Source organism: Pezoporus occidentalis, unplaced genomic scaffold, assembly GCF_034315485.1.
Source record: "Pezoporus occidentalis ecotype Australia unplaced genomic scaffold, CSIRO_AGI_Poc_V1 ctg109, whole genome shotgun sequence".
In the NCBI taxonomy this organism is placed as follows: domain Eukaryota; kingdom Metazoa; phylum Chordata; class Aves; order Psittaciformes; family Psittacidae; genus Pezoporus; species Pezoporus occidentalis.
This window is the reverse complement of record NW_026912875.1, coordinates 2,675,446-2,699,940: the sequence shown is the minus strand read 5'-3', so window position 1 is coordinate 2,699,940 and position 24,495 is coordinate 2,675,446. Positions and strand designations below refer to the sequence as shown.

The 24,495-nt window shown below is 49.1% G+C and overlaps 1 protein-coding gene across 3 annotated transcripts; it reads right to left on the bottom strand.

Annotated features, from left to right (window-relative positions):
- Nucleotides 1-2,545: 2,545 nt before the first annotated feature.
- On the bottom strand, nucleotides 2,546-24,467 carry NR2E1 (nuclear receptor subfamily 2 group E member 1). 3 transcript variants are annotated; one of them, XM_062624896.1, is made up of 10 exons: nucleotides 23,757-24,467; nucleotides 19,752-20,294; nucleotides 14,683-14,828; nucleotides 13,935-14,022; nucleotides 13,399-13,634; nucleotides 11,968-12,114; nucleotides 7,576-7,672; nucleotides 7,046-7,195; nucleotides 6,389-6,494; nucleotides 2,546-3,980 (listed from the first exon to the last, which is right to left on the bottom strand). In XM_062624896.1, the coding sequence occupies exons 1-10, from the start codon at nucleotides 24,076-24,078 to the stop codon at nucleotides 3,818-3,820; spliced, it is 1,998 nt and encodes a 665-aa protein (XP_062480880.1). In that variant the 5' UTR covers nucleotides 24,079-24,467; the 3' UTR covers nucleotides 2,546-3,817. The 3 variants fall into 3 exon arrangements, with proteins under 3 accessions (XP_062480880.1, XP_062480890.1, XP_062480899.1); XM_062624906.1 differs by lacking the exon at nucleotides 23,757-24,467 and adding an exon at nucleotides 20,409-20,573; XM_062624915.1 differs by lacking the exon at nucleotides 23,757-24,467 and adding an exon at nucleotides 20,399-20,495.
- Between the last annotated feature and the right edge of the window lie 28 nt (nucleotides 24,468-24,495).

Sequence of the window (24,495 nt, the reverse complement as noted above, 5' to 3'; positions counted from 1 at the left end):
TTTATGGCAATCTGGTTGTAAAAGATTGCACTGACACAACAGTGGTGGCTAACTGGATTATATGTAGTGCTAGTACCTAGCTACACTGAATAGTTGGATGCTCAAATAATTGCCCTTTCTCCCTCACACTAAATAAGGACTTTGAATCTCTCCAGCAGTTCTATTCATGAAATTGGGGATCAAAACTGATAAAGCCCACTTGCAGCCTAAAGCTGATTTGCTTTCCAAGAGGTTTTTGGTAATGTAAAATCACTGCTAAAATTCCATGTGCTTATTGAATTGCATGTAAAATTGAGTTACTCTTGGAAATGGGGGAGAAGTTCTAAATGCCTATCAAGTTTTATTATTTAGGTTTAGATACATAGTAAGGTATTTTCTCAAATCTTCTTTTCTGAGAGAGGCTTCATTCAGAAACCAAAGTATATGCCCCATCTTTTCCCTGAAAGATGCTGACACAGTCTTTATCATTTCCTGTGGAAAACACGAAAAGCTGAAGAGGGAAAAGCTGTATGCTTGATGGCAGAACATTGCTGTTTCTAAAGTGAGGACTTCTCTCAACCTCAGTGGTTAACACTGTGTGTCTGCACTGGTCTCTGGGATTTTACCTGGCCTTCAGTCCTTCAAGATGAACTAAAGACCTTAATTCTAATGTATTGTAACTGGTTCAGCTTCTGTGCAATCTGCAGCACTGAGAGGAAGGCATGGCCTGAGATTAGCTGTGTCTCAACCAAGGGGATCCCAGGTTGTGAGTCTGCTCTGTAGCAAGGGGTGGTCCTGCAGGTAAGAGGGTGAGATGAGCATTGCCCTGGCTGCTTTGCAACTGGGAGAAAGCTAGTACAGTGTTGCATCCTCTGGCCTGGGTGATCTAAGGACTGGGGCTACAGCACGCTGCAGAGGACATTACTGCTGCTCTGGGACAGCAGCATGAATCTTACTGAAATGACTGATGACTGTTCTGTCATGGGTTCTGCACAGCACTGGTTCAACTTCTTTAGCTCATAAACTGAATTGTCACACAGTGGAGAACCACAATTGATTTTTCTGCCCTGTCCAGTTCTTTTTACAAGTGCTCCATCCTAATTATTGTAGAAGATGTTTTCAAGTCCTGTAGCCTGTGCTTTGTCTCACCTGACTCATCAAAAGACCAGTCTTGTATACTTAATGGTCTGGCTGTCTTGGAAAGGGTAGTACGTGAGCCCTAGCAGACTGCCAATGGAATAGAGCTGGCGTGAAAACTGACCTCTGAAGCATGAGATTTTTGTATTTGGAGTCAATGGAGCTAGGATTTCACTTGTGGTCTATATTCCTTGACACTGAAAACCAGTGAGCCGTTGATGTATGCTGTACGCTTCCACCTGTCATTTTACTGTGTGGCTCATTATCACGTGAAGGATATATTTCCATTCTGTTGCCAACTTGTTCTGTGCATTGGGAGCTGCTTACCTCTTTGGTGTGATGACACAAATGAACACTTTAGTAAAACCTCAGAATGTTTTTAATCATAGAATCATAGAATAGTTAGGGTTGGAAAGGACCTTAAGATCATCTAGTTCCAACCCCCCTGCCATGCCAATCAAGGCTTCACCCAACCTGGCCTTGAATGCTGCTAGGGATGGAGCATTCACAGCCTCCCTGGGCAACCCATTCCAGTGCCTCACCACCCTAACAGGAAAGAATTTCCTCCTTATATCCCACCTAAACTTCCCCTGTTTAAGTTTGAACCCGTTACCCCTTGTCCTGTCACTACAGTCCCTAATGAAGAGTCCCTCTTCAGCATCCTTGTAGGCCCCCTTCAGACACTGGAAGGCTGCTGTGAGGTCTCCACGCAGCTTTCTCTTCTCCAGGCTGAACAGCCCCAACTTCCTCAGCCTGTCTTCATATGGGAGGTGCTCCAGTCCCCTGATCATCCTCGTGGCCCTCCTCTGGACTTGTTCCAACAGTTCCATGTCCTTTTTATGTTGAGGACACCAGAACTGCACACAATACTCCAGGTGAGGTCTCACAAGAGCAGAGTAGAGGGGCAGGATCACCTCCTTCGACCTGCTGGTCACGCTCCTTTTGATGCAGCCCAGGTTACAGTTGGCTTTCTGGGTTGCAAGCGCACACTGCTGGCTCATGTTCATTTTCAACATCATTTAATCAAAGCAGTCTTTTTGTACTCGTCAGCCTTTGTTAGCTGTTCAATTCACCTATACTAAAAATTGTAGTAACACAAAACAGAAGACTTGCTTATACTAGGTTAGACTTCTGATCTGTTTAGTATTGTGTCCTAGAAAAAGCTTTGTGTCAGCTCCTGAGAAAAAAAACCTTGCAGAAGGTATATTTGAATTACAGTAAATGGCTTGCCCCAAGGCAGGATCACCTAATCTGATCCTTTAGTGTTTGTCTAACCTGCTTTTTAAAACCTCTGATGGTGGAGACTCTGCAGCATCCAAGGCAATCCATTTTCGTAGAGAATATTTCTGTTTCTTGGCAAGTAGGGTACAGGAGAGGAACCTAATCCAGAAACAGAAGGACAATTGTTAAATGAACAGTGGAAAGTAAGTTAAATTCAATATATTTTTATTCTTTGTAAATACAATGAGTACAACTTTTTAACTTCACAAATCAGTTAATCCACTTTGTACAGGAAAAGTTTTACTCATTCTATGATAGTCCAAGTGCCGATTTTTCTCAGTGCTAGTTCCTAATAACAACTCAAATTTTGAAAAGTACAGCAGCTATCTTTAAATGTTTTTTTCCTACATTTTTTTATACATCAAATAAGCAGCTTATAACATGACTGTGTGTGAGAGGGTGTAGGCGAACAAGGCTTCAAAATTAGAACCTGGAGTTTTCTAAAAAGGCATTGGAGACTTTTGGAAATTGTTAGCATTGTATCAGTCAACAACTTCATTTCTTCGAAATAAAATTCCTTCCATTGATTATTTTTTCTTAATAGTCATTTCTCTGCACATCTCATTGACAAAGAGTTCGGCCACCATTGCCTTTGGTTTCAGCACTGTGCCAACGGGACAGCCAGCAGGTCACTGAAGCAGTCATCTCCATTGTATTTGGTTTTGCTGTTTTAGTCTTCCTTTCTTGACTCGTGTCTTTTCAGGTGTGTTTGCGAATACATGTCTCTGTGTGTGGAAGAAGGGAGGAAGGTCAGGGAGGGAGTGTGTAATGCTCTTCTGTCTTTCAGATGTTAGCCAAACAAATTGTGGTGACATCCGCAGCAAAGATCACCAGTTCATTTTGCAGGGATGAATGGAGCTGCTGTCATAAGCTACTTTTTAATCAGTTCTGAAGGCCACTTCATGATGTATTATAAGCAGAAGCAATGTTTTGGTAACCTGGTCTTAAATGTTGCCTATCATATCAAAAACATTTTCTCAACATAGGCTACTTTTAAAACAATTCTGAAGGCCACCGCACCTCATGTTACAACAGAAGCCAAGTTTGGTCACCGGGTTCCAAATACTGAACAAACTAAAGTACCTTCTTTCACATTTTGTCTCAGATCTGCCAGTTAAATGATAGAATAGCGGAGTCTTTGTTAACTATGACTGGCATCTGAATTGCTTCCATCCTGTAGTAGCAGGAATAGCAGCCAAATTCCAACCACTTTCACTTTTTCCGTAGAACAAAGCATTCTCTCCATGATCTAAATCACTCTGTTCAGAGCAGCAGAATCATATCTATTTTGTGTCAATGGGTTTAAAGGCTAAACATTCCCAGGTTTATGCTTCCTGTAGATTTTGTTAGTTGAGGCTTTTTCTCCATAGATTAAAGTTCTTCTCAAACTGTCCATCCTGATGCTTTATTTTAAGGTGATTTATATGTCACTGGATTTGTACATATCTGAAAGCAGTCTTGTAATTGGTACATTCCCAATGGTCTTTTTGAAAAACACTTCTTCTATTGTAGATGGGCTAATGGAACGTAAAGCTGGTAAAAGCAATAAAAGTTTTCCAAAACGACAGGGTTGTGTGGGATACCTGGGAGACAGAGAGAGGGAAAAATATTATTGACAATTTAAAGTCTATTTTTCAAAGAAAATCTTTTACTTTATAGAAAAGACCAATATTCAACAAATTGTGCAAATGGGTGCTACCTGTGCTAAAACCCTGTGGTTCGTACGCAAGTGAGCAAGAAGGTTAATTCAGAGGAAAACTCTCCTAATGGAGATTAGCAGAATATAGACCAACGTCTTGGAGTTTTGATTAGCTCCTTTGTTTACTCCCTCAGAGTGGTAGCAATACAGAGACAAGATCTGCTCTGACTTGTCCCTCATACAACAACAATGTTCTTGATGCAGTTCAGGGAAGAGCTTGACCTGTAATAAATACCCTGTCATTTAAAGTGCAATTTAAACTTAGCTGGATTGTCATGGTAATCATTCTGCCCCCTTTTGGTTGCTACATACATTTTGAAAGAAATTTTCTTGTTAAAGAAGCTGTATTTTATCCTCAGATACTGTGCTTGTGTAATAGGATATTTCTCATCTTTTCCCCCAGCTTTTGAAGCCAGCACAACGTAGGATATGTATTCTAGCTGTGCTTCCACTGACTTCACACCAATGATTCTCAAACCTCTGCTTACAGTGCGTGCTCTGTCTAAAAGAAGGACCGAAAAAGGTCATTTGGAGAAACACTCTGCTTCTCCAGTCTGGCCTTCCTTGTGTCCTGTTGAGAGCAATTCCACTGAGGTCAAAGGGCTGATGCCGCTGTAACACTGGCAGGAGGGTAAATTCAAGCCTGAGAATGAAATGCAAGCTGAAAGCCCTATCCCTTTGGAGTCAGTGTAACAGTCCTGTCAGTGGACTGCACTTTTCTCCCTGTAGAAGAATGTCTTTTACAACAAGTACTGTTTACCCCAGTAGCTAAGTATTTCCAGCAACACAGAAATGCAATGGAAAAGTTGCCATGCTTGGAATGGAGACCATGGGTATGCAAAACTGTTCCTCCCTGGCTTTTATCTCTAATAGGCCCTGTCTCACTCAGATACCCTAGAGAGCAGTCTTCATGGGAAAGGCCTTTCATAAGAACAGGAAGAGGTTGCTCTACAGCAGTTATTCTTTTTGCTCTACTTTTTTTTTTTTTTTGCTCAACGAGGCATAACTGGATGGTATTTGCATTTTTGCTTCTGTCCCCATGATAGGCCATTCCCTATAGGCTGAACAGAAGTTCTTCAATGACTGCTGCCATCTAATCTCTGATACCAAGGGGACTTCTGCTAGACAGAGCTATTATGAGAACAGGTCAAAACTGCAGAAGGAAAAAAATTGCATAAAAGTATCTTTCCCATTGCTCCATCTCCCACTGTGCTAGTGTTCATAGACTTCCACTGCAGCTAAGGGAGTTAAGACACGGGCTTTGCAAAACCTGTTGCATCTTTCCCCCCAGGTCCTGAACCAACCAGAACAGCTGAATGAGACAAGGGTAAATATTTTCTTCCCAAACAATGATTTTCATCACTCTGCTACAGCATCAAAATGGGATTCACAAGTTCTGGGTTTTTCATTTCAACCTGAACACAGACTCAGGATAGTGTCTTAAAAGAGCCATTTAACTCCCTTGTGTCCTGATTTCTGTGTCTGCAAAATGGTAGAAATTATATGGGGATTGGAGATCATTGGTGAAAAATACTCATACTGCCATCAGATGTGGTTTTCAGCATCACAATTAACAATATTTAATTGAATAAAATGTAAAGGAAAATGTAGCCTTCTGAACTTCAAAGTGTTCCACAGCAGGTATTACTTCCCAAGGGAAGATCTCTCTTTTAAATTTATCTGAATATATTGAGGTACTGGAGTGCATTCAGAGAAGAGCAATGAAGCTGGTGAAGGGTCTAGAGGAGAAGTCCTCTGATGAACAGCTGAGGGAACTGGGGTTGCTTAGTCTGGAGAAAAGGAGGCTCTGAGGTACCTTATCGCTGTCTACCTGAAAGGAGGTTGTAGTGAGGAGGTGGCTGTTCTCTCAAGTAACAAGTGGTAGGACAAGAGGAAATGGCCTCAAGTTGCACCAGGGGAGGTTTAGATTGGATATTAGGAAGAATTCCTTCACCAAAACGGTTGCCAAGCACTGGAACAGGCTGCTCAGGGAAGGGGTGGAGTCACCATCTCTGGAGGGATTTAAAAGACATGTAGATGGAGTGCTTGGGGAGATGGTTTAGTGGTGGACTTGCAATGTTAGGTTAATGATTGGACTTGATCTTAAGAGTCTTTCATAACTTTTCCTATTATTCTGTTTCATTAGGAAATACCAGCAGGCTGACAGCCAATGTATACTTGCTGCAACAGCCTAGTCCCCACTTCAGTCAGTGGAAATGTCACCTTCACTACAGTGAAAGCAGGATTTTACCCCTACACCTGCAATAAGTATTGAGGGAAGACACTACTCACCTGGTATGAATGTAGCTGTTCAGAGTGAGCTGGGCTTCGTCTTGAAGGGCTGCTATGGCGGCCGCATTTCGGAAACTCCTCAGTTCAGAACCACTGTGTGTAGGCACTGGAAAGCAGATCGGTTACTAGTTACTGGAGAGGGACATTTTACAAGGGGTTGTAGTGACAGGGCAAGGAGTAATGGCTTTAAGCTGAAAGAGGGTAGATTTAAATGAGATGTAAGTTCTTTACTGTGAAGGTGGTGAGACACTGGCACAGGTTGCCCAGAGAAGCTGTGGCTGCCCCATCCCTGGCAGTGTTCAAGGCCAGGCTGGACGGGGCTTAGAGCTACCTGGTCTAATGGAAGGTGTCCCTGTGCATAGGAGGGGGTTGAGGCTGGATGAGCTTTAAGCTCCCTTCCAACCCAAAACTTTCTATGATTCTAGTTCAGCTTTACTCTTAAGTGGGTCAAAACCAGTTCAGCTAGTGCTATCAATGGATATTAGACATTCCCATTAGTTCCCCAGTGCTCCAAATACAACACTGACTGTTGGAATTCAATACTGAGAAAACTGTTGCGTGATATGAAGCTATGTTTGGTTTAAAGCATCATTGTTGCTTTAAAGTAGCAACCTCATAGTTATCAGACCAGATGAGCAACAGATTCTTTCTGCTTACCAGCTTTAAAAGTGACAATGCATTTGAGACAGGCAAATTCGGTAGCATCTAGCCGAAGTTGTCTAAATCTAGCCACAACCTCCTGTAAAGCCTGTATTTCTGAAATAATTTTATTCAGCTTCTGAGAATCTGTATTGTCACCGTTCATGCCTAAAACAGAAACAGATGAAATAAATAATATTAAAGGCATTTATTTTATATTGATTTCTGACAAAATCCTCTGTATCAATATCCACTCTATTGTCACACTCGTCTATCTGGTTCCATGTAAACTGACTATATTGTATGAAAGTTAATATAAAATCTTCTCTTGGATGATAACAAACACAGTAATTTGCATTTAAATGACAATGCAAGCAGTCATGAATACAACAAAACAACATTATTTGCATTTAAATATAGATTTATAAATGACAGGTATGCTCTATTGTTCTGTAGGAATTTGTTATTCTTTACATGTTGTTCTTTTTTCAGTAATGTATTTTTATGGTAATTTTTGTAACAAAGTCATTAAATCGTGCAATTCTTACCAGATACAGCCAGTAGAGTGTTAGCATCAACTGGAATGGCCCATTGTGCTATTCCTAGAACAAACAGTTCTCTCCAAGCATCTTCCAAAAGCATCAGCTGTCATACAATAGATGTACAATATAACATAGTGTATAATTTATAGATTTATAGACAATTTAAATATGTAAATTTCTGTTATTTTAAAAGCTACTTTAAATGCCTGTCATGGTATTTATCTATCCCACAGCATTCGTTAGCTCTTCTCTTAGCTTTCTGAGAAGGTGTCTAGAAATAATTCTGCATTGTAGCAAACCACTGAAAGTTGGCTCAGTGTGCACTCTGTTGTGGACCAAAAGGGAGAAGGAGAGAGTGAGAACTCCCGCCACAGTGAGCTTGCTCACAGCACGAGCGCTCACCTGTGTTTCTCAGCACAGAGTGGGCTCTCTCCTCCTCACACATACAGCTGTACTAGGACAAGCTGGACAGTGCTCTCCTATTACCCTCTAGGGATTACCCTCCTTTCCCTCAGGAAGACAAGATTTGTAAAGAAAAGCCTGGACAACATCCTGAAATTACATCACTCTATAGGGAGCACTGCCTTATAGCACAAGCGTATCTTTAACCCCTTCCTTACTAAGTCTTTAGCTCTTTAAAGCACAGCATCTGGACACACATTCAGTTTCATATGTCACCTGTTTTCCTGCTTTTTGCTTAAAATCACTCAGAAATTCCAGGCACTAAGAGCTTTTCCTATCAGGGAACTGAGTATCCAAGCACCTATGCTGACAGCATTGCTAGTTCTCTGCAATTTTTGCGCATTGCCTGGTTGTGTGGAGGATGTGTTTTTCTCTGTTCAGTGGCATTGCCTTTGATTTCTGTGGAGAAGCAGTGATGCATCTGAAGAGGAGATAAGACTAGTGATACAGACTGGCAAAGCCAGAACAGCCATGTTTAGTCTTGAGGGCATCTGTGGATTATTGGCCCAGGAAAAGTCTTAAGAGGGGTATATAGGGTTTCTAGTTCAGCTGAAGTTTATGGCCTAAAGGACATGCTGTGGTGCGTACACATTGCTGGGACCTCATGTCTCTCAGTAGGGTGGGAGAGATTTGGAGGCGTAAGACTGTAATGGAATCAGGAGGTATCATCTGGTGGCTCCATGCAATGAAAACAGATTGCCCAAAACTAATGCAGCAAAAAAAAAAAACCAAATGACAAGAGTTAATATTGGTATGGTCCTGAAAGTATCAGCAGCTTAGCTTCTTAGGAAAATAGGAAGGAGGGTATTTTAAGTCTATAAAGAGTCTGCAAGGAAGAACAAAGTAAATAAATAGGTTGTAAAAATGAATTATTATTTCCTTGGAATCATACGTGAAAGCAATAGATACAGAACGCATGCAGTAAAAGTGAATCCTTTATCTATGTGCCAACTCTTAACAGTGTTATGAGTTTTAAACTACCCTGTTCCTATCAGAATGGAAGACCTCTCAGAGTCTCTGCTCTCTGTCACTGCAGGCTTTTTGTACTGTGTGCTGTGCAGAACTGGTACATAACCTGACTAAGCAAACTATGACAGGAAAGTACTTCTGACTCTGCATGCAATTACTGTTTGAAATAATTAAGGAGTTTACAGTACTGGAAGCTGCCCAGGTCATTGTATGAGATGGGGAGTGGCATGGGGGTGCCTGGGGTGCTGTGCCCATCTCAGCTCCTTTCTGAGAGCAGCTGAACCAGCTTCTGAGTCTCCCAACTGCTGCAGCCTGCAAACCCAGCCCCTCCTCCGGATAATCCTGCCTGATGGATGTGCAGTTTTCTGCATGACATAGGAAATGATTCAACAGCCTTTCATTTGCTTTTGTAAAACTTTTTTTGTCATTCATCCATGCAGATACCATGGTAATGAATGGTGGTTCCTGGAAGATATCAGTTTCACATGTTCTTTCCCACTAAGTCTTTAAAGTCAGAAGACTTTAGAAATAAGAGACTATTCCAATAGCTAAAGCTTTCTTCATGCCTATGCATAAGTCTGTAAAACCACCAATTAAAATAATTCATGCTGAAGTCATACTCAACCCTCCTTTTTCAAAGAAACAAGAAATACCAGGCTTTCTGAAGGACTGTTTTCTGCTTCTTAATCAGCCCTATCCTGTAAGTAAGACCTTTTGTTGGTGACTTGCATTGGGCCAACCTGTCCTATGGACAAGCTGGGCAGGTGTGCAGCCAGCAGAACTTAAAGCGTGGCATTTTGTTGTGTGGCTTCCAATCCACAGTGGGAATAGCTGTGGAGCTGGGGAAGGGACAGCCTCTGTTTTACTGAGGGTAGTGACACAGCAATCCTCTGACTTGTGTTTTTTCAGCAAATTGGTTTCTACTTATTTCCTTGCCTTCAAGATGAAACTCTCACAGAGTCCTGGAGTCACAATGCACTTGCCTTTTTGGAAGAGCACAAACAAAAGCAAAATCCAGGAAAGGGTTTTAGACACTTCTCAGGCAAATGTCAGAGATACAAAAAGAGAAATGCAGACATTTACAGCTGGGCCATTGTCACATTAAATAATGCAATGGCATGATTATAAAAATCAACTGATTATTGATGAAATAAGGTGATTATTAAAATCAGAGTTATTTCTTCTGCAGCTCTCCTAAAGATGACAAGGGAATCATGCAGAAAGAGGTTCAGTGAAAGCTTTGGAGCTGAGCAGCTCTGAGTTTTGAGGAAGCTGGCTTGCAGTGAGGTACAGCAAGTCAACGTGATGTTAAGGAAAGGCTGAGATTTTAATGTGTAATTCACTAACATTAGTCCCTGATATAAGAGTGAAAGAGGCAGCAGGTTATTTAAAGATAATGGAAGCACTCTGGCATGTATGGTGGATATGCAGGGTGTGCTATCTGAGGCACGCTTAATCATGTGCAATGGAGACTTCCTTTGCCCCCAAATCCTGCTGCCCCCTCCTCTGCACACTAACAGAGACAATGACCTTGTGGGAAACATATCCATATTACTTAAAATAAAGCCTTAGGAGCCTCCTGTGAACGTCACTGGCCTAAAGACAGACCTGGCTCCTTCCTGTGTACTGAGGCTTTTGCTGAAGTGGCACACATGCTGCTTGTCCCTGATATTTGGGCCTGTTTCTTTGGTTGCTAGATATGATAGACCCGGTGCTCCACAGGAGTGGTGGCTGCAGAAGACAGCCGCCCCGGGCCTGCTGCCTTGCTACCGGCATGGATAGCCTCCTGGGGTCTACCTCATTGCTCCTCCCATGCTCTCTCTGCAGCCAGGGCTGAACAGCGACCCCCTTTGACTAATTTCACGGCAAGGATTTCAAACCACGGGGCTGGTGCTAGGAAGAGAACATTTCAATGTACCTCAGCTTTATAGTGCGTTGGGACCATCATGATTTACCTTTAGGTAGAAAACACTACTGGTTTCCTAAGAAGCTCTTTTCTTTCAGTTCAAAATGTGTATTTGCGTATCAACTGCAATCCTTGCAACATGCATCTACAGAAAGGAACTAGTTCCTCTGAAGACTGCTACGTAACATCTAAGGCACAACGTTTCTAGTTACCATTTAGGGAAATTAGCTCAATCATATCAAAGTATTAGGTGTCTTTTATGATTGGAGCTTTGTGTAGATTTTCCCCCTTCCAGTTTATAATCATCTGATTACTTTTTTAAAAAATCAATGCATTATACAAAGCACACTGTGTCTTCATCAAGAATCAAGTCATTAAGAAATTGCTTCAGCTCGTATGGTTCACATACGATTTACTCAAAGCAAAGGCAAATTGTCATAGAGGAAAACAAGACAAATTAGGGGTGATTTTAATTAATGGTGAAAAATACTGGGGGGTGGCCAAATTCTGCTTCCACCATATTGGGGTAATTTTAAGTTCACTAAAGCCGACATAAATAAGGAAAAAATGTTGGCTACGTAAACAGGAAGAGAGGAGGGGAGGGGAGAGGAGAGGAGAGGAAAGGAGAGGAAAGGAGAGGGGAGGAAAGGACTGGTCCTCAGAAATCACCTCAGTCACTCCCTGACTGTCATAGCCTGGTGACTTTTCCTCTAGAATTTGTCCTCCCATAATATATGCTTTATATTAGTTGTTTGGGTTTGGTGGGTTTTTTTTTTGTTTGTTTGGGTTTTTTGTTTGTTTGTTTGTTTGTGGGTTGTTTGTTTTTTTTTTTTCCGGCTTGATTTTCATTTGCTTCATGGAATGAAAGTTGGAGGAAAGCTGTTTCTAAATCACTGCCTGGTTTTCAGGGACAGACCAGAACTCTGCCCTAAACTTCAGAACTTCTGATGTCCATTAAGGATTTAAAGGTCTAGGGCTGAAGGCTCAGGATCCAGTCTGAGCTCTGAGCCTTCTTTAACAGGCAGGCCAAGCCAATGCTTCTCACACCGCAGGTGTCTTACCTGGTCTTGTAAGGACAAGGTGGAGAAGGCTGGGACACTCTTAGCCCACTTGATGCTCATGAACAGAAGTCTGGCTGCTGACTCACAGACGGATTCGGTGGCCACTTCATAGAGATACATAGGGGTACCATTGACTTCATGGGGGTACTAACGTCAAAAAGAAAATAAAGGAACTTCATACAGTGTCACCAAGGCAGCCTCATCTTCCTCTCCCCTACAGCTGCCGTTCAGCGCATCATGCTCATGCCCAATACAGAGTGTGCACTCTCTTCTTCTGCAAGCAGAGGGCATTGCTTTCAGCGGGCTCACCCCAAATGCTCTCTGCTGCGCATCCGTGTGCATGAACTGTACTACAGAAACAGTTCTCCAGAGAAGGTGGAAAGGAGAATTAAATTATTACATCAGGGAGGAGGAGGGGCGGGGAGGGAGGGGGGAGAATTACCAAAATGTGACGTCATCCTTTACCCTGTTACACAGTAGCACCCCTAATAGAATTAAAAGGCTACACATTTGATTAGAGTTTGTGTTTTGTAACCCTTGCTTCAGGAGCTGATTTAGCACTCCTGCCTTTGCTCAGCAAAACAGTAACCACTTGTTTAGCCTTAACCTTCATCTAGCTCCCTGACTGCAATAGGCAGTAAGCAGATGTGTAGAGCTAAGCATAACTACCTAAAGGTTTTGTAGGGCTGGAATGGAGTGACATGTGCTCTGTTTTCTTGCTAAATAATTTCTCATTTGGTATTTTCCAAAATTACGATATAAAACTATACACTGTGATCATGTTCATGATGGATTCTGCCAAGCTACTCTGAAAATGCAGAACTAGTTAAGCAGTCTCTTCTACAGTTTTCTAAGTGCTGTAAATACACAAAATATTATTGCAAATTACTTAATGATAAACATCACTTTATCACCTATGCAGCTGAGGCCACAGCAGTGCTTCCACTGGGCTACTTAGGAAATGTTACAGCCCAAAAGCACAGAGACAACTTAGACATGATGATGCCTGTGTGGACAAGCTGCAGGCTTTGGTTGCTGCAGATAGTACCTTCTGGACTACACCACTGTGGAGATGGGCATTTTACTAAGAAAACTCAGTGACTGCATTCCTCATAAATCAAGCATTAAAACTGGCTTATGAATGGACCACTCCAGGCAGGGGTAGCACTCCTGCAACCATGAAGGTGTAAGGATGTAGGAGAAGCAGGTTTTGTATGGAGCAGGCTATCAGTCAGTCCTTCTGCATATTCCTTCTGCAAAGGGCCTCTTAGCCCTTGTACCCCATATCTTCAAAGCTTTTAGGGACATAACAAAAGAGTAACCCCACAACATTTTGCCATGCCTACCCCAGAGACAGGAAAAAGCAGATGGGCTGCAGGCACCCTGGCAGTGAGGCCTGCAGGTTCACCAGGGATCAGGGCAGTGGCTGACCTTTGGGGTGGGCTGCGCCAGGCCCACCAGAGCCTGCCTCTCTGGTGTGCCAGCAACGGCAGCCAGCTCCAGGCCATGTGGCTCCAACTGGGAGACAGTGGTGAAGAAGGCGGGTGCTGGCAGGGCGGCAGCAGGGAAATGCGGAGCGCTGCTGCTCTCCTCCTTGTGCCCGCGGAAGTAGAGAGCCACCTGCTTCCGTATTGTTGATGTCCGGGGGCCCCGCTCGTGCTGCACTGCTGCAGGTACCAAGAAGAGGCAAGGGGGTCACTGCAGGGTCACACACCGAGTACCCCACACTGCTCCACTGGGCTTCTCTCCCTCTTGGCAGGTTTTTGGGGCCAGTCCCATACCTCCACCCGGGGAGCGTCTGGGAGAAACAGGCTGCTGCGGCATGGCAAGGGGAGGGAGAGGATTATTAGGGGCCCGGGGAGCTAAGGGGAGACCCCGCAGGGACACACCGCTCCCCAGTTCACAGCAAGGCTCGTCTCCCTCCTGCCTCCCCGCCGCCCCGGCCCCGGGGGAGGGGGAGCAGGTACCGTCTTTGTTCATGTTGACCTCCAAGCACTTCTTCAGCCGGCAGGCCCGGCACTGGTTCCTGTGCGTCTTGTCCACCGGGCAGCCTCCCTGCCACACAGCCAGCCGTCAGGCGGGGGGACCAGCGTGCTCTGCCCGCAGCCGTCCCAGAGGCGGCGGCGGCGGGTACGGAGGGGGCTGCCCCTGGCAGGGCGCCGGGGGGAGCCGAGCAGTGCGAGCCGTATCGGGCTGCTTGGCCCAGCGGCGGGGCAGGCTGGGCCGCCTTCAGCACCCGAGACAGCGACGGCGGCACCGCCCCCTCGGGGCGCCCCAGTCCCGGTCCATCGTGCCCCCACCCCGCTCCCCGCGTCCCCATTCCCGCATCCCCGCGGATCCGGGCCAGGGTGGGAATCAGTGCGGCCGGAGCGGCAAGGGGGAAAAGAGGAGTGACCCGCGGGCTGTCCATCGACCGGCTACGGGCGGTGGCTTACCGAAGGGCTGCCCCTCTTCCCTCGTGTAACAAGTCGGTGAGCTGGCCGCACGCCTCCCCTCGCCGCCATCCCCGCTCCCTCCTGGCTCATCCCCCCATCCTCCCCGGAGAGGGGGGACTCAGCGACCGGCCTCGGACCTAAAGCCCCCCCGGGGAGGGAGGGAGATCCAGCTGTGCGGCAGCTGGATCGTACCGCTGCGGGTGCTCCTGCTGACGGGGGGGGGGGGGGGCAATGCGGGGTCCTGGGGAAAGCAGGGTAAGAAGTGCAGGCGGTGAGGTACCTGATTGCCCGATTTGCAAACATAGGTCCTGTTCCTCCTGATGCTCCGCTTGAAAAAACCGGAGCACCCATCGCAGGCGTAAACCCCGTAATGCTTCCCGGAGCTGCGGTCCCCACAAACTTTGCAAGGGATGTCTAAAATGCGACCTGAAAGCAGAGAAGGGGAAGAGGGAGAGGGAGAGAGCTCAGCAGTCTGACCTCCGGAGGGATTAGCCCCAGAGCCGCAGTACAAGCAAATAATGAAGTGATTTTATAGCCAACTTTCTTTTCCTTGAGCAAGTGTCAGTTTTCTACAATGAGCATTATTCATGCCCCGCTACGTTTATTTGGATCTTCTATAATCGCCAAGACCCATTTTGGAAGGGAAGATTATAGCCGCGGGAGCAGCAGACTTGCCTGCTAGAAGTCGGGATGCGGGGGGGGGGGGGGTGGGGCACGACTTCGGGGACGGGAGGAGGGCGGAGGGTGTTCCCCCGCTTTCTGGCTTTCGGCAGACAGAAGTCGGTGCTTTCCCTGGTCAGGAGAGCATTCGGGGCACGAAGGCGCGGAATAAACCCAAACAAAATAAAATGACCGGGGAGCTAAGTGACCTCCTCCCCCTGCTCGCAATCCCAGCAAGAGGAGCCCTGTTCCTGGCACAGAAGAGGGGTGCCATTTTCTTCACCCCAAAACCTGCAGCAGAACTTTCCGCCTCGCCTTTGTGCGCGGTCGAAGCTGCGGGCCGCGGTGTGGGGATGGCGGGAGGGCTGCAGTTGGAAATGCTCGGAGTGTCAATGTAGAGACTCGCACAGAGTCCAGCCTGGGTCAAGAAACCCGCCAAACCCTCGCCGGCTTCTCCATTTTCTCCGGCTTTTCTATTTACTTTTACTTCTTATTTTCTATTTTTTTCTTTCTATTTATCTTCTCCTTATTCTTTTATTCTTTTTCCTTTCTTTTACTCTTTCCCTTTCCTTCCCTCTTTCTCCTCTTCTCTCTTCTCTTCTCTTCTCTTCTCTTCTCTTCTCTTCTCTTCTCTTCTCTTCTCTTCTCTTCTCTTCTCTTCTCTTCTCTTCTCTTCTCTTCTCTCCTCTCCTCTCCTCTCCTCTTCTCTTTCTCTTCTCTTTTCCTCTTTTTTCTCTTTTCTCTTTTCTCTTTTCCCTTCTCTCTTCTCTTCTCTTCTCTTCTCTTCTCTTCTCTTCTCTTCTCTTCTCTTCTCTTCTCTTCTCTTCTCTTCTCTTCTCTTCTCTTCTCTTCTCTCCTCTCCTCTCCTCTCCTCTCCTCTCCTCTCCTCTCCTCTCCTCTCCTCTCCTCTCCTCTCCTCTCCTTTCCTCTCCTCTTCTTTCTTTTTCACCCTAAACAGCCTTCCTTCCTCCTACCAGAACTTAAACTGGAGATTCATTCCAAACCTTGGTCTACAAACTCGAATGGAGAGCTCTCGGGGCCGCTATCTTTGTTTCGAAGTAGTTCAGGAAGAGCCCCGGCTGCGGGTGGCGGGGGGTGAGGGCTGGAAGGGGGGAGGCTGCAGCGTGCTGAGGGGTGCGAAGCGTTGCTGGGGGGGCGGGAGGGGGAGGGAGGTGATGGAAACAGGCCGCAGGGGCTCCTCTCGCTCCCTAGAGAATTTAGGAGTCCGAGATACTTTCAGACATGTCTACTCTAAGGCTCTAAGACAATGCCTGCTGGCAGACAATAGGGACATTAGATAGTGTTAACTTAATGATTTTGCCCATTGAAACTCGTTTGACTGCCTCCAATGAGCACAAGCTGCCAGCTTCTCCCCTAAATGAAACCCGACAGCTGCTATACACAACACGGCGAGAAGGACGGGGATTAGGTTAGGAGCTGCGAGAGGGAGGGGTGGCGGAGGGAGGGAGGGAAAGTGGGAGAGAGGCAGGGACGGAGAAAGGTTAAAGAATAAAAAACTTTTACGCAATTAATAAGGAGCGCAGCCAAAGGAAGCCCCCGCCCCCCCGCCCCGCCGCCTGCTAGCAAGCCGCGGCTTTGGAGCTGCAGGTAGGCGCCCGTGAGGAGGGCTGAGGCCAAGGCACGGTTTCTGGGAGTGTGTAATTACAAGCCCTCCTTGCCACCTGCCTATTGGGGCACCAGTGACCCGTCAAAAAGTGTAGCATGGGAATTCGGATATCGCACAATGCCAACGGAGGAAAGCGCTCGACTTCCCTCTCCAGCCCTTAGCATCCACGGGGAGAGAGGGGGTCCACACGCACGCACACAAAGGAGGAGGAGGAGGGGCAGGCTGGGGGTCAGGGGAGAGACACTGAAGCGGTACGTGCAGCGGTGCTGCATCCCGGAGCAGAGCCCCGCTCTGCCCCCCGCGCACTGCGGCCCGCCGCCGCTACAGGCACCGGGGACCCCCCCTCTCCCGCCTTCCCTCAGCAGCGGGTGGGCCAGGGGTCCGCCGTCCCTGGAACCGGGCAGAGCCGGGGATCCCCGCTCCTCCGGCAGGCCTGCTGCACGGGGCAGCCGGCTCGGCTCCCTCGACGCTAAAAGCGGGCAGCGGGGAGGAGAGAAACTTGGGTTAGTTTTCCAAACCACTTTTCCCCAGACGGATTTTAAGTTTGGAAGTCGCTTTCAAAAAAAAAAAATCATATGCATTATATAGGTCCATATCCACACCATGTATGTGAACATCAGTTCCGTGTACTCCTTACAAGTCCATAAAACCCGCGCACCTGGAGCACCTTGCCAAACTCAAACAAGCACGTTTCCAGCGGTCGGAGCGGCGCGGCCTGTCCGATAGGTTCCGTGGCCCCCCAGGAGCCGGAGGACGGGGAAGGGGGGACACGGAAGCACCGACAAGGCTGGCGGGAGCGGCTGGAGCCGGGCCGCCCCGTCCCGCCGCAATCACGGCCCCGTTCTGCACCCCTACGCGCCCCACGGAGCCTGTTATGAGAAAACTTTCGTAGAGGGCAAAATATGGAACAAGTAGACGGGGAACAGGCAGGGCAGGGGGTGTGGGAGGAGAAAAATGTAAGCTTGACACGGGGTCATGAGATAACCGGTGAACTCTGTTTAAAAGTGCTCTGGTTCCCCGACATACAGCTTCGTCTCAGAAGTTTAGCACTAAGAAAATGGGATTTCTGTTCAGCTGGGAAACCGTTTTGAGCATCCCACGACAGGGGGTCCTTGGGGGCTTTTTTTGTGTGTCATAATTGCTTAAAGGATATATGGCAGCCCCTATTACTGTAATTACCATCAGAGGCTGTTGAAAGAAGTTACTCTGGGCTCGGTGGACGGTGGGACGGGGTCTTGTTACCACCCAAGCAGACATCGCAGCCAACATCGACAGGAGGCCACCGGCGCGCAGAAAAGGCTGGGCTGGAGACCCCTTGCCTGGGAGCCCCCCGGAACCTCCCGGGACCTCCGAGACGGGCGCCCAGGCCCCTGGACAGCGAGCAGGACTTTTGTATGCGCTGCCGAGGCCGGCTGGACTCGGGCCCCTGCCCGGGGCAGGCCCCTCTTGTCCCCTTCCCCGCGGGGCCTGGCCTGGTCCTGCCTGGGGATCCCTTTCGGGCGGGTGCCCGGCGCCTGCAGGGGTTCAGAATAAGCAGTGAAAGCGGCGGCAGAGGCCGGGGTCGCGCAGCGCCGTGTAGCGCGGTCCAGCTTTGCGGAATTTCTGCCCTGCCTGTCTCCGGCAGAAGCTCCTGCATCCTCTGGGGACGAAGCCCCCAGGCCCTTCCTGCCCCGTCACTCAGATCTCTGTCCGGGCACCCGACAACGTCCAGACGCGGCTGTTCAGGGGCCTGATCCTGTACCGGCTCCCTTCTCACTTACCGGGCAGTCCGGCAGCGCAGGCGGCGAGAAGCAGCCTCGGCCGCCTCTGTCCCTTCCCCTCCACCGGTTCTTACCTCCACCGCACCCCGTTACTCGTTTCGTTATTATTATTTTTTCCCTCTCGGGGGCTTTGCTCGGAAAACTCCTCGCTCAGCCCCACGGTGGGGAAAGGCAATCCAACCCACACCGAAACGGCTGCCCGGCCGCAGCCCCGGGCCCTGCGGTCTCCGCGCCGCCTGTCCGCCTCCTCCAAGCCGCGGCCCCCGCCTGCCCTCGGCCCCTCCGCCGCGGGACTCGACTCCCACACACACACACACCCGCCGGATCCAGGCCCCCGTGGACAAAGGGCGGACCCGGGTCAAGATAACGGAGAGCAGCGGTGTGGAGAAGGCCTCAGGGCCGGGAGGAGGCCGGCGGCAGGTACAGCGGCCGGTCCCTCCCGGCTCTGCTTCCGTTTTTCCGCCGCTCCGCAAGCTCTGGAGCCGGCCGGAGCGCGGAGGAGATATCTGTCCAATCCATCACTTGTCAGACATTAAATCGGATTGGGTATTTCCCCCCCGCCTTTGTTACTGACTCCATCCATATTACAAACTCCGAAAGTCCCATTGGGATTATGCGGATTGAGCCATTCTGCAAGAGCGGTTAGTCATGCTTTAAATTCCCTAGTTATGAGGTGTATGGATTTAGGATTAACAAAAATGTGACTTTTGTTTCTGCTTTCCCGGTTGCAGGATTATTTGTTGTAACTGGAAATGGTGCGCAAAGTATTGCATTTAAATCCTCCTTCCATAGAGCTGCTTACGTGATCCCGTGTAATTGAGTGACCAGAGTTTCAAACTCTTAAAAAGAAATTATTATGTCGCAGAAGACTGCATAAAGTCCGTAAGAAAAACAGCACGTTTCAACTCCATAACGCCCTTTAAACCCAAACCTTCTTCCCTCCGTTCCAGTACCGGAGACCCGCGAACAAACCGCCCGCACCCCGGCAGGACAAACCCCATCCCCGCTGCCTTTCCCGGGGCTCGCTGCTCCTGGTCCCGCCGCGGAAAGCAGGGCCGGGCCGCGGGAAAGCGGCTTTTTGTAATCCCCGGGCCTTCAAACTCCATCGGGACAACTCCGAGCCGATATATTGCCACTCCGGATGGAAATACACACTTTTTTTATGGGGAGGGAGTGAGAACCCAAACTACAACACACACACACATCCCCCGCCTCTCCCTTCCCTCCATCTCCCGCCCCCCAGGCCAGGCTGCAGCCGGTCTGGGAAAGGCTGCTCGAAGCCTCCACCGCGTTATTACCCACTTGTTGATCCCGCCGGCTTGCTCATGCTCGAAGGCCCCGGAGTCGTTAAACTCAGGGCGAAGTGTCGGTGCCGGGGCGAGGCCGCTGTCCGTGTGTCCCCCCCCGTGTTCTTCCCCCCTCCCTGCCCGCCGGCTCGGCGGCAGCGGCGGCTCCGCGGGGCAGGTGCCTCCCTCGGGCGCTCACTGCTGGCTCCGCCGAGGGGACCGGCGCATCTTCGCCACTGCCCCGCTCCTCCGAGGGATGGGGGCACGCTGCGGGAAGGCGGCAAAACAGTGGGGGGAAGGAGCCAAAATGAAAGAAAAAAAAAAAAAGAAAGAAAAAGGAAAAGCAACGAAATGGCCCAAAGCCGGTGCTCGCCCCTGCGAGCAGCTGTTCTTGGGACCTCGGAAGGTGCGGGGAATGCGGGCGGGCTCGCTGCCGGGCTCCTGGAAGACGAGCGGGAGCCGCAGCAGCCAGGGACAACAATGAGGCGAAGGAGAAGGTGGGATGGGGAGCGGGGCTCCGCGCCGAGCGCCTGGGTGCAGCGAACAGGGAGATCAGAGCCTGGAAAAAAGAATGGAAGGGGGGAAAAGGCGTCAGAGGAGGCTGTCTCTGCCTCTCAGAAACTGAATGGTATAAAAAGGGAAAGGTTTCCAGAAGTTCATTACACTGGCTGACTTTGCGCTTTGAGCTCCAGGCTTCGGCCCCTATAATAGCTGCAGAGGCAGTGACAGCGGCGGTGCGGGGAGGGGACGCCCCTCTCCCACTGAGCCCCCCTTGCTTCCCTCCAGCTCCCGCCGCCGCGTGACGTCACCCCGCGCGGGCACGGGGAGGGGGTTACATGCTAATGATATTAATGAACCCCCGAGCGCCTTTCGCACAGGACACGGCGGCCGCCGAGGCGAGCCCGCCTCCTCGCTCGCCTTGTACCCTCGCTGTCATAGGAAGGGACAACCTCTCCCACCGCCGCCCCCCACCAAAAAAAAAAAAAAAAAAAGAAAAAAGAAAAGGAAAAAAGGAGAAATAAAAGAAAAAAAAAGAGGAGACAAAAGAAAAACAGAAAGCACGGATCAAGATCCCGTTTCTTTCCCATTTTGCCCTGGCGAGGTGGAACCAGCCTGCGATTCTCCCCTGCCGCTGCCTTTGCCCCAGCCCGGGCAGCGGCTATGCTGGCGGCTGTAGGGGAGCGGGAAGGGGATGCCAGCAGAGCCGACCCACGCCGTGCAGAGTCGTGCCGATCCAGGCTGCCAGCCTTCCCGCCGGGCGGCCGGACCCCTTTCCTGCGGCGTGAGACGGCAGCTGGCATGGCGGGAGCTTGGCTAGGCTGGCTCCTGGGTGCGCACGGCGGGAGGGTGGAGGGAAGAGTTCGGGACGGCTGTGCTCGCCCTCGGGAGGCGCGGGGAGTTGTGCCCTGCTTCTGCCTCGATAAACTTCGGAGCTGGAACTGCCTCTGCCTGCCACCCTCCAGCCCACCCGGCCCTGCGGCCGAAACCTGTTGCACAGCGGCCGTGCAAGGAGCGCTTCCGCAGCTGGGGTCACGCCTCCCGCCCCCCGCACCGGGCCCCGCCTGCCCCGCAGGGTTGGGCTGACTCCCGGCATCCCGACGCCGAGTGTCCCGCAGCGCTGCCAGGGGGGCGGTGAGGCGCCGGAGGTGGAACCCCTTCCAAACTCAGCAGCTCTGGTTTCACCAAGGGGCTTCCGAGCTCTCCTACTCCTGGGGAAAACTGTGAGGTGGGAGCTGGCAGAGCAGCTTAAGGGTGGCGAGAGGTGGGTGTCTGGGAAGGGAGGGAAGAGCATCTCTCCTGCGGATGCAAGCTGAGGTGGGTGACGGCACCAGAGAGGAGGGCCGGCTGTTGCTGAGGTACTTGTACCAGCGCTTGGATGTCCCTGTCACTGCTTTCTCATCCTTGCCACTGGTGTGAGTTGTTAATGCACAACTGACTTATCCCTTGCTGGTTGTGATCTGTGGGGATGTGGTGCTCAGTCCAGCCCCAGACACTCTGTTCCTGTCCTTGTGCACTTCATACTTCATTCTTCCATCCTTCTGTTCTAAGTCATGGGTGACTCCTCTTCATGGGTAACTTGTCTCGTTCCTATACCATACTTGTGTCACTGGGACCCCAGTGCTTTCTGCTTTTTGTTCCCCATGGGCCCAGCACATCCATGGCACAGTTCCTTCTTGAATGAGGCCTTGAATCAGGGCAAGTTCAGTCCTGCCTAACACTGAGGGACACTGTCCAGAGGGCCGGGAAGTTGCTCAGGGAGATACCAGAAAGTGAATAAACTGCTGGATCAGGGAACTTGGGCAAGCACTCTCTTCAAGTTTGCTTCCAGGGAGGCAGGGAAAAGTTTACCTCCTTGAGCAACATTCAAAGCAACAGGGAAGAAAATGACCATGCTACATTAGCAGGGCCTGGAGGCCAAAACAGAGGGAGAGGATCAAATGGCAGCACAGCCAAAACCTGGCCCTGAGCATACCCTGCACTAGTGAGACACTAGTGCTATGGGGCACTCTTGCCCCATAACAGCCACAATTCTTTGCCCTGTAAACTCAAAGCCACATGAAAAACACTGCAAAGGTTGGCCAAACTGTGCCCACAGGTTCCAGCCACACCTGGGACAGGCTGCTCTGACTACAAGCAGGGTTCTGCCAAGAGAGGTAAGGAAGAGCCCAAACTACCCACCTTTTCACCCAAGTCTCCACTAAACTAACCCAACCCAGAAACCCAAAACTGGCCTTGCAGGTGAGATGGGGCTGTGGGTTGCTGAGGAGGACACAAATCATCAGCCCCTTCCCTATCTCTTGAACAGTGGCTGGTGCTGTTTTGCAGTCCTGCACCAGTTGAGGTTTGTCCTCTGTCTCTTTAGAGCCTTTCCTGTGGTTTCCATGATTGACAGAGGTATCTCAGCCCTGAAAGTGAAGGCAGGATGCATCCTTCAAGAGTACAGGGAAGAGCTCTCTCCCCAGTCCAGCTTTTCACTGCAGCTTCTATTAAAAGCTGTTTCCATGGTCATCTGGTGGAAAATTAGTCCAGCTCCAACAAGGCAGAAAATTATAGGTAGCATTTAGTATTATTATTATTACTGTTTAGTATTTACCATTATTGTCCTGGTTCCAGCTGAGATAAAGTTAACATTCTTCCTAATAGCTGGTATAGCACTGTGTTTTGGATTTAGGATGGGAATAAGGTTGATAACACAGGGATGTTTTAGTTGACGCTGGGCATTGCTTACACTAAGTCAAGGACTTCTCAGCTTCTCATGCTGCCTTTGCCAGCAAGCAGGCTGGGGGTGCACAAGAAGTTAGGAAGGGACCCAGCCAGGACAACTGACCCCAACTGACCAGAGGGATATTCCAAGCCATATGGTGTCATGCTGAACAAAAAACCTGGGGGAAGTTGGCTGGAAGGTGGTTGCCCACTGCTCAGGGACTGGCTGGGCATCACTGAATCATTATTACCCCTTCCTTTTCATCCTATTAAACTGTCTTTATCTCGAAGAACAACTTTCACCCTTTTTCCAGTTCTCTCTCTCATCCCATTTTAGTTCTCAGGCAGTTCTATATACAGAAGATGGTAATATAGTAATAAAGTTTACTGTCTCCTCATAATGCCTTGGAAGTACAAAGAGTTATCAATCCTGCTATAGAAGCTAGTGTGTGTTCCCTTTTCACTGTATCTCCTTCAGGACTATGGACTATGACTACAGTTACGTGGTGGCATTTTCCTGTGTTGAGCCATGTTTTTTTGCCAGGTATCTTTAGTTGGAGTCTCGGAAGAAAAATCCAGTGTGTGTCCTATTTTCAAATACATCGCTCCCTGTGCCTTTACCTTGCTCCCCTTCTCTGCTCTTTGGGTGAGGAGCAAAAAGATCTTCAGTGGGGAAAAAAAAAAAGGAAAAGCAAAAAATGAGGGAAACATTTAAGTTGCCACAGGTGTATGGATGTAGCAGCACAATATACAGATGTGCTGTTTTCATCCGTTTCTCTCAGTGGGAAGCAGGTAAGATCAGTTAAAGGTAACATACATGTTTGCTTGTGCAGGAGATAAGGAAGGAAAAGATAGTGCTGCTTTCTCCTGGGAGGAAGAGCTGCTGTTGCTTTGGGCCACTTCAGAAGCTGTCTCCACTCCTCTCCTTTGGTGCACATGCCAGGGAAGAGCCCTGAGGGGTCCCTCAGTGCCTCAGGCAGCCCCATGCAGAGGGCAGCAACCTCACAGTGTAAATAAATACCTGCTGTGTTTAGTTCTTCTGGGTTGCTAAACCCTTTCTGAATTATGAAGCACCTTCTCTTATTTTGTAGGTCACAGTTCATGTTTTTACCAGCACCACCACAAATCCCTTTCTGCATCCACCTCTAGGCAGATGGACGGGCAGTGGGACCATAAAGGTCGCTGAAGGGAGCATGCTGCTCCTCAGTTGCCCGCCACACTTGTGGCCTCTGACACGGCTGTGCTTGACACCCATATCAGGCTGTTTTCCATGTGCGTGATGGAAATGCGCCTGATCAGCTCCCCTGAGGTATCCTATCTTCTTTTGCAAAGCCCTTGCCTCATGGACACCTTCCCCAGAAGGCCCCACGCTGTACAACAGCGATGGTGGCATTGGCCTTCCCAGTGCCCCACCTGGGCTGTTGCACCCAACATGGCTGACCCCAGGGGCTGAGGACGCTTGCATGGCAACTGCCCTGGCGGCCATCTTGGCACCACCTCATGGGCGCCCTGTGGGTGGGTGGTCACCTTCCAGGGCTGCAGGGCCGTGCTGGGAG

Excerpts from the sequence above, each read along its gene's own strand:
- NR2E1 (XM_062624896.1), bottom strand. The coding sequence starts at position 24,078 with ATGCAGAAAGGGATTTGTGGTGGTGCTGGTAAAAACATGAACTGTGAC. Across the intron at positions 20,295-23,756 it reads TCTCCTGCACAAGCAAACAT|GCTCTGATCTCCCTGTTCGC; the intron begins GTATGTTACCTT and ends TCTTTTTTCCAG. Across the intron at positions 6,495-7,045 it reads CATTGTCACTTTTAAAGCTG|TGCCTACACACAGTGGTTCT; the intron begins GTAAGCAGAAAG and ends TCTGCTTTCCAG.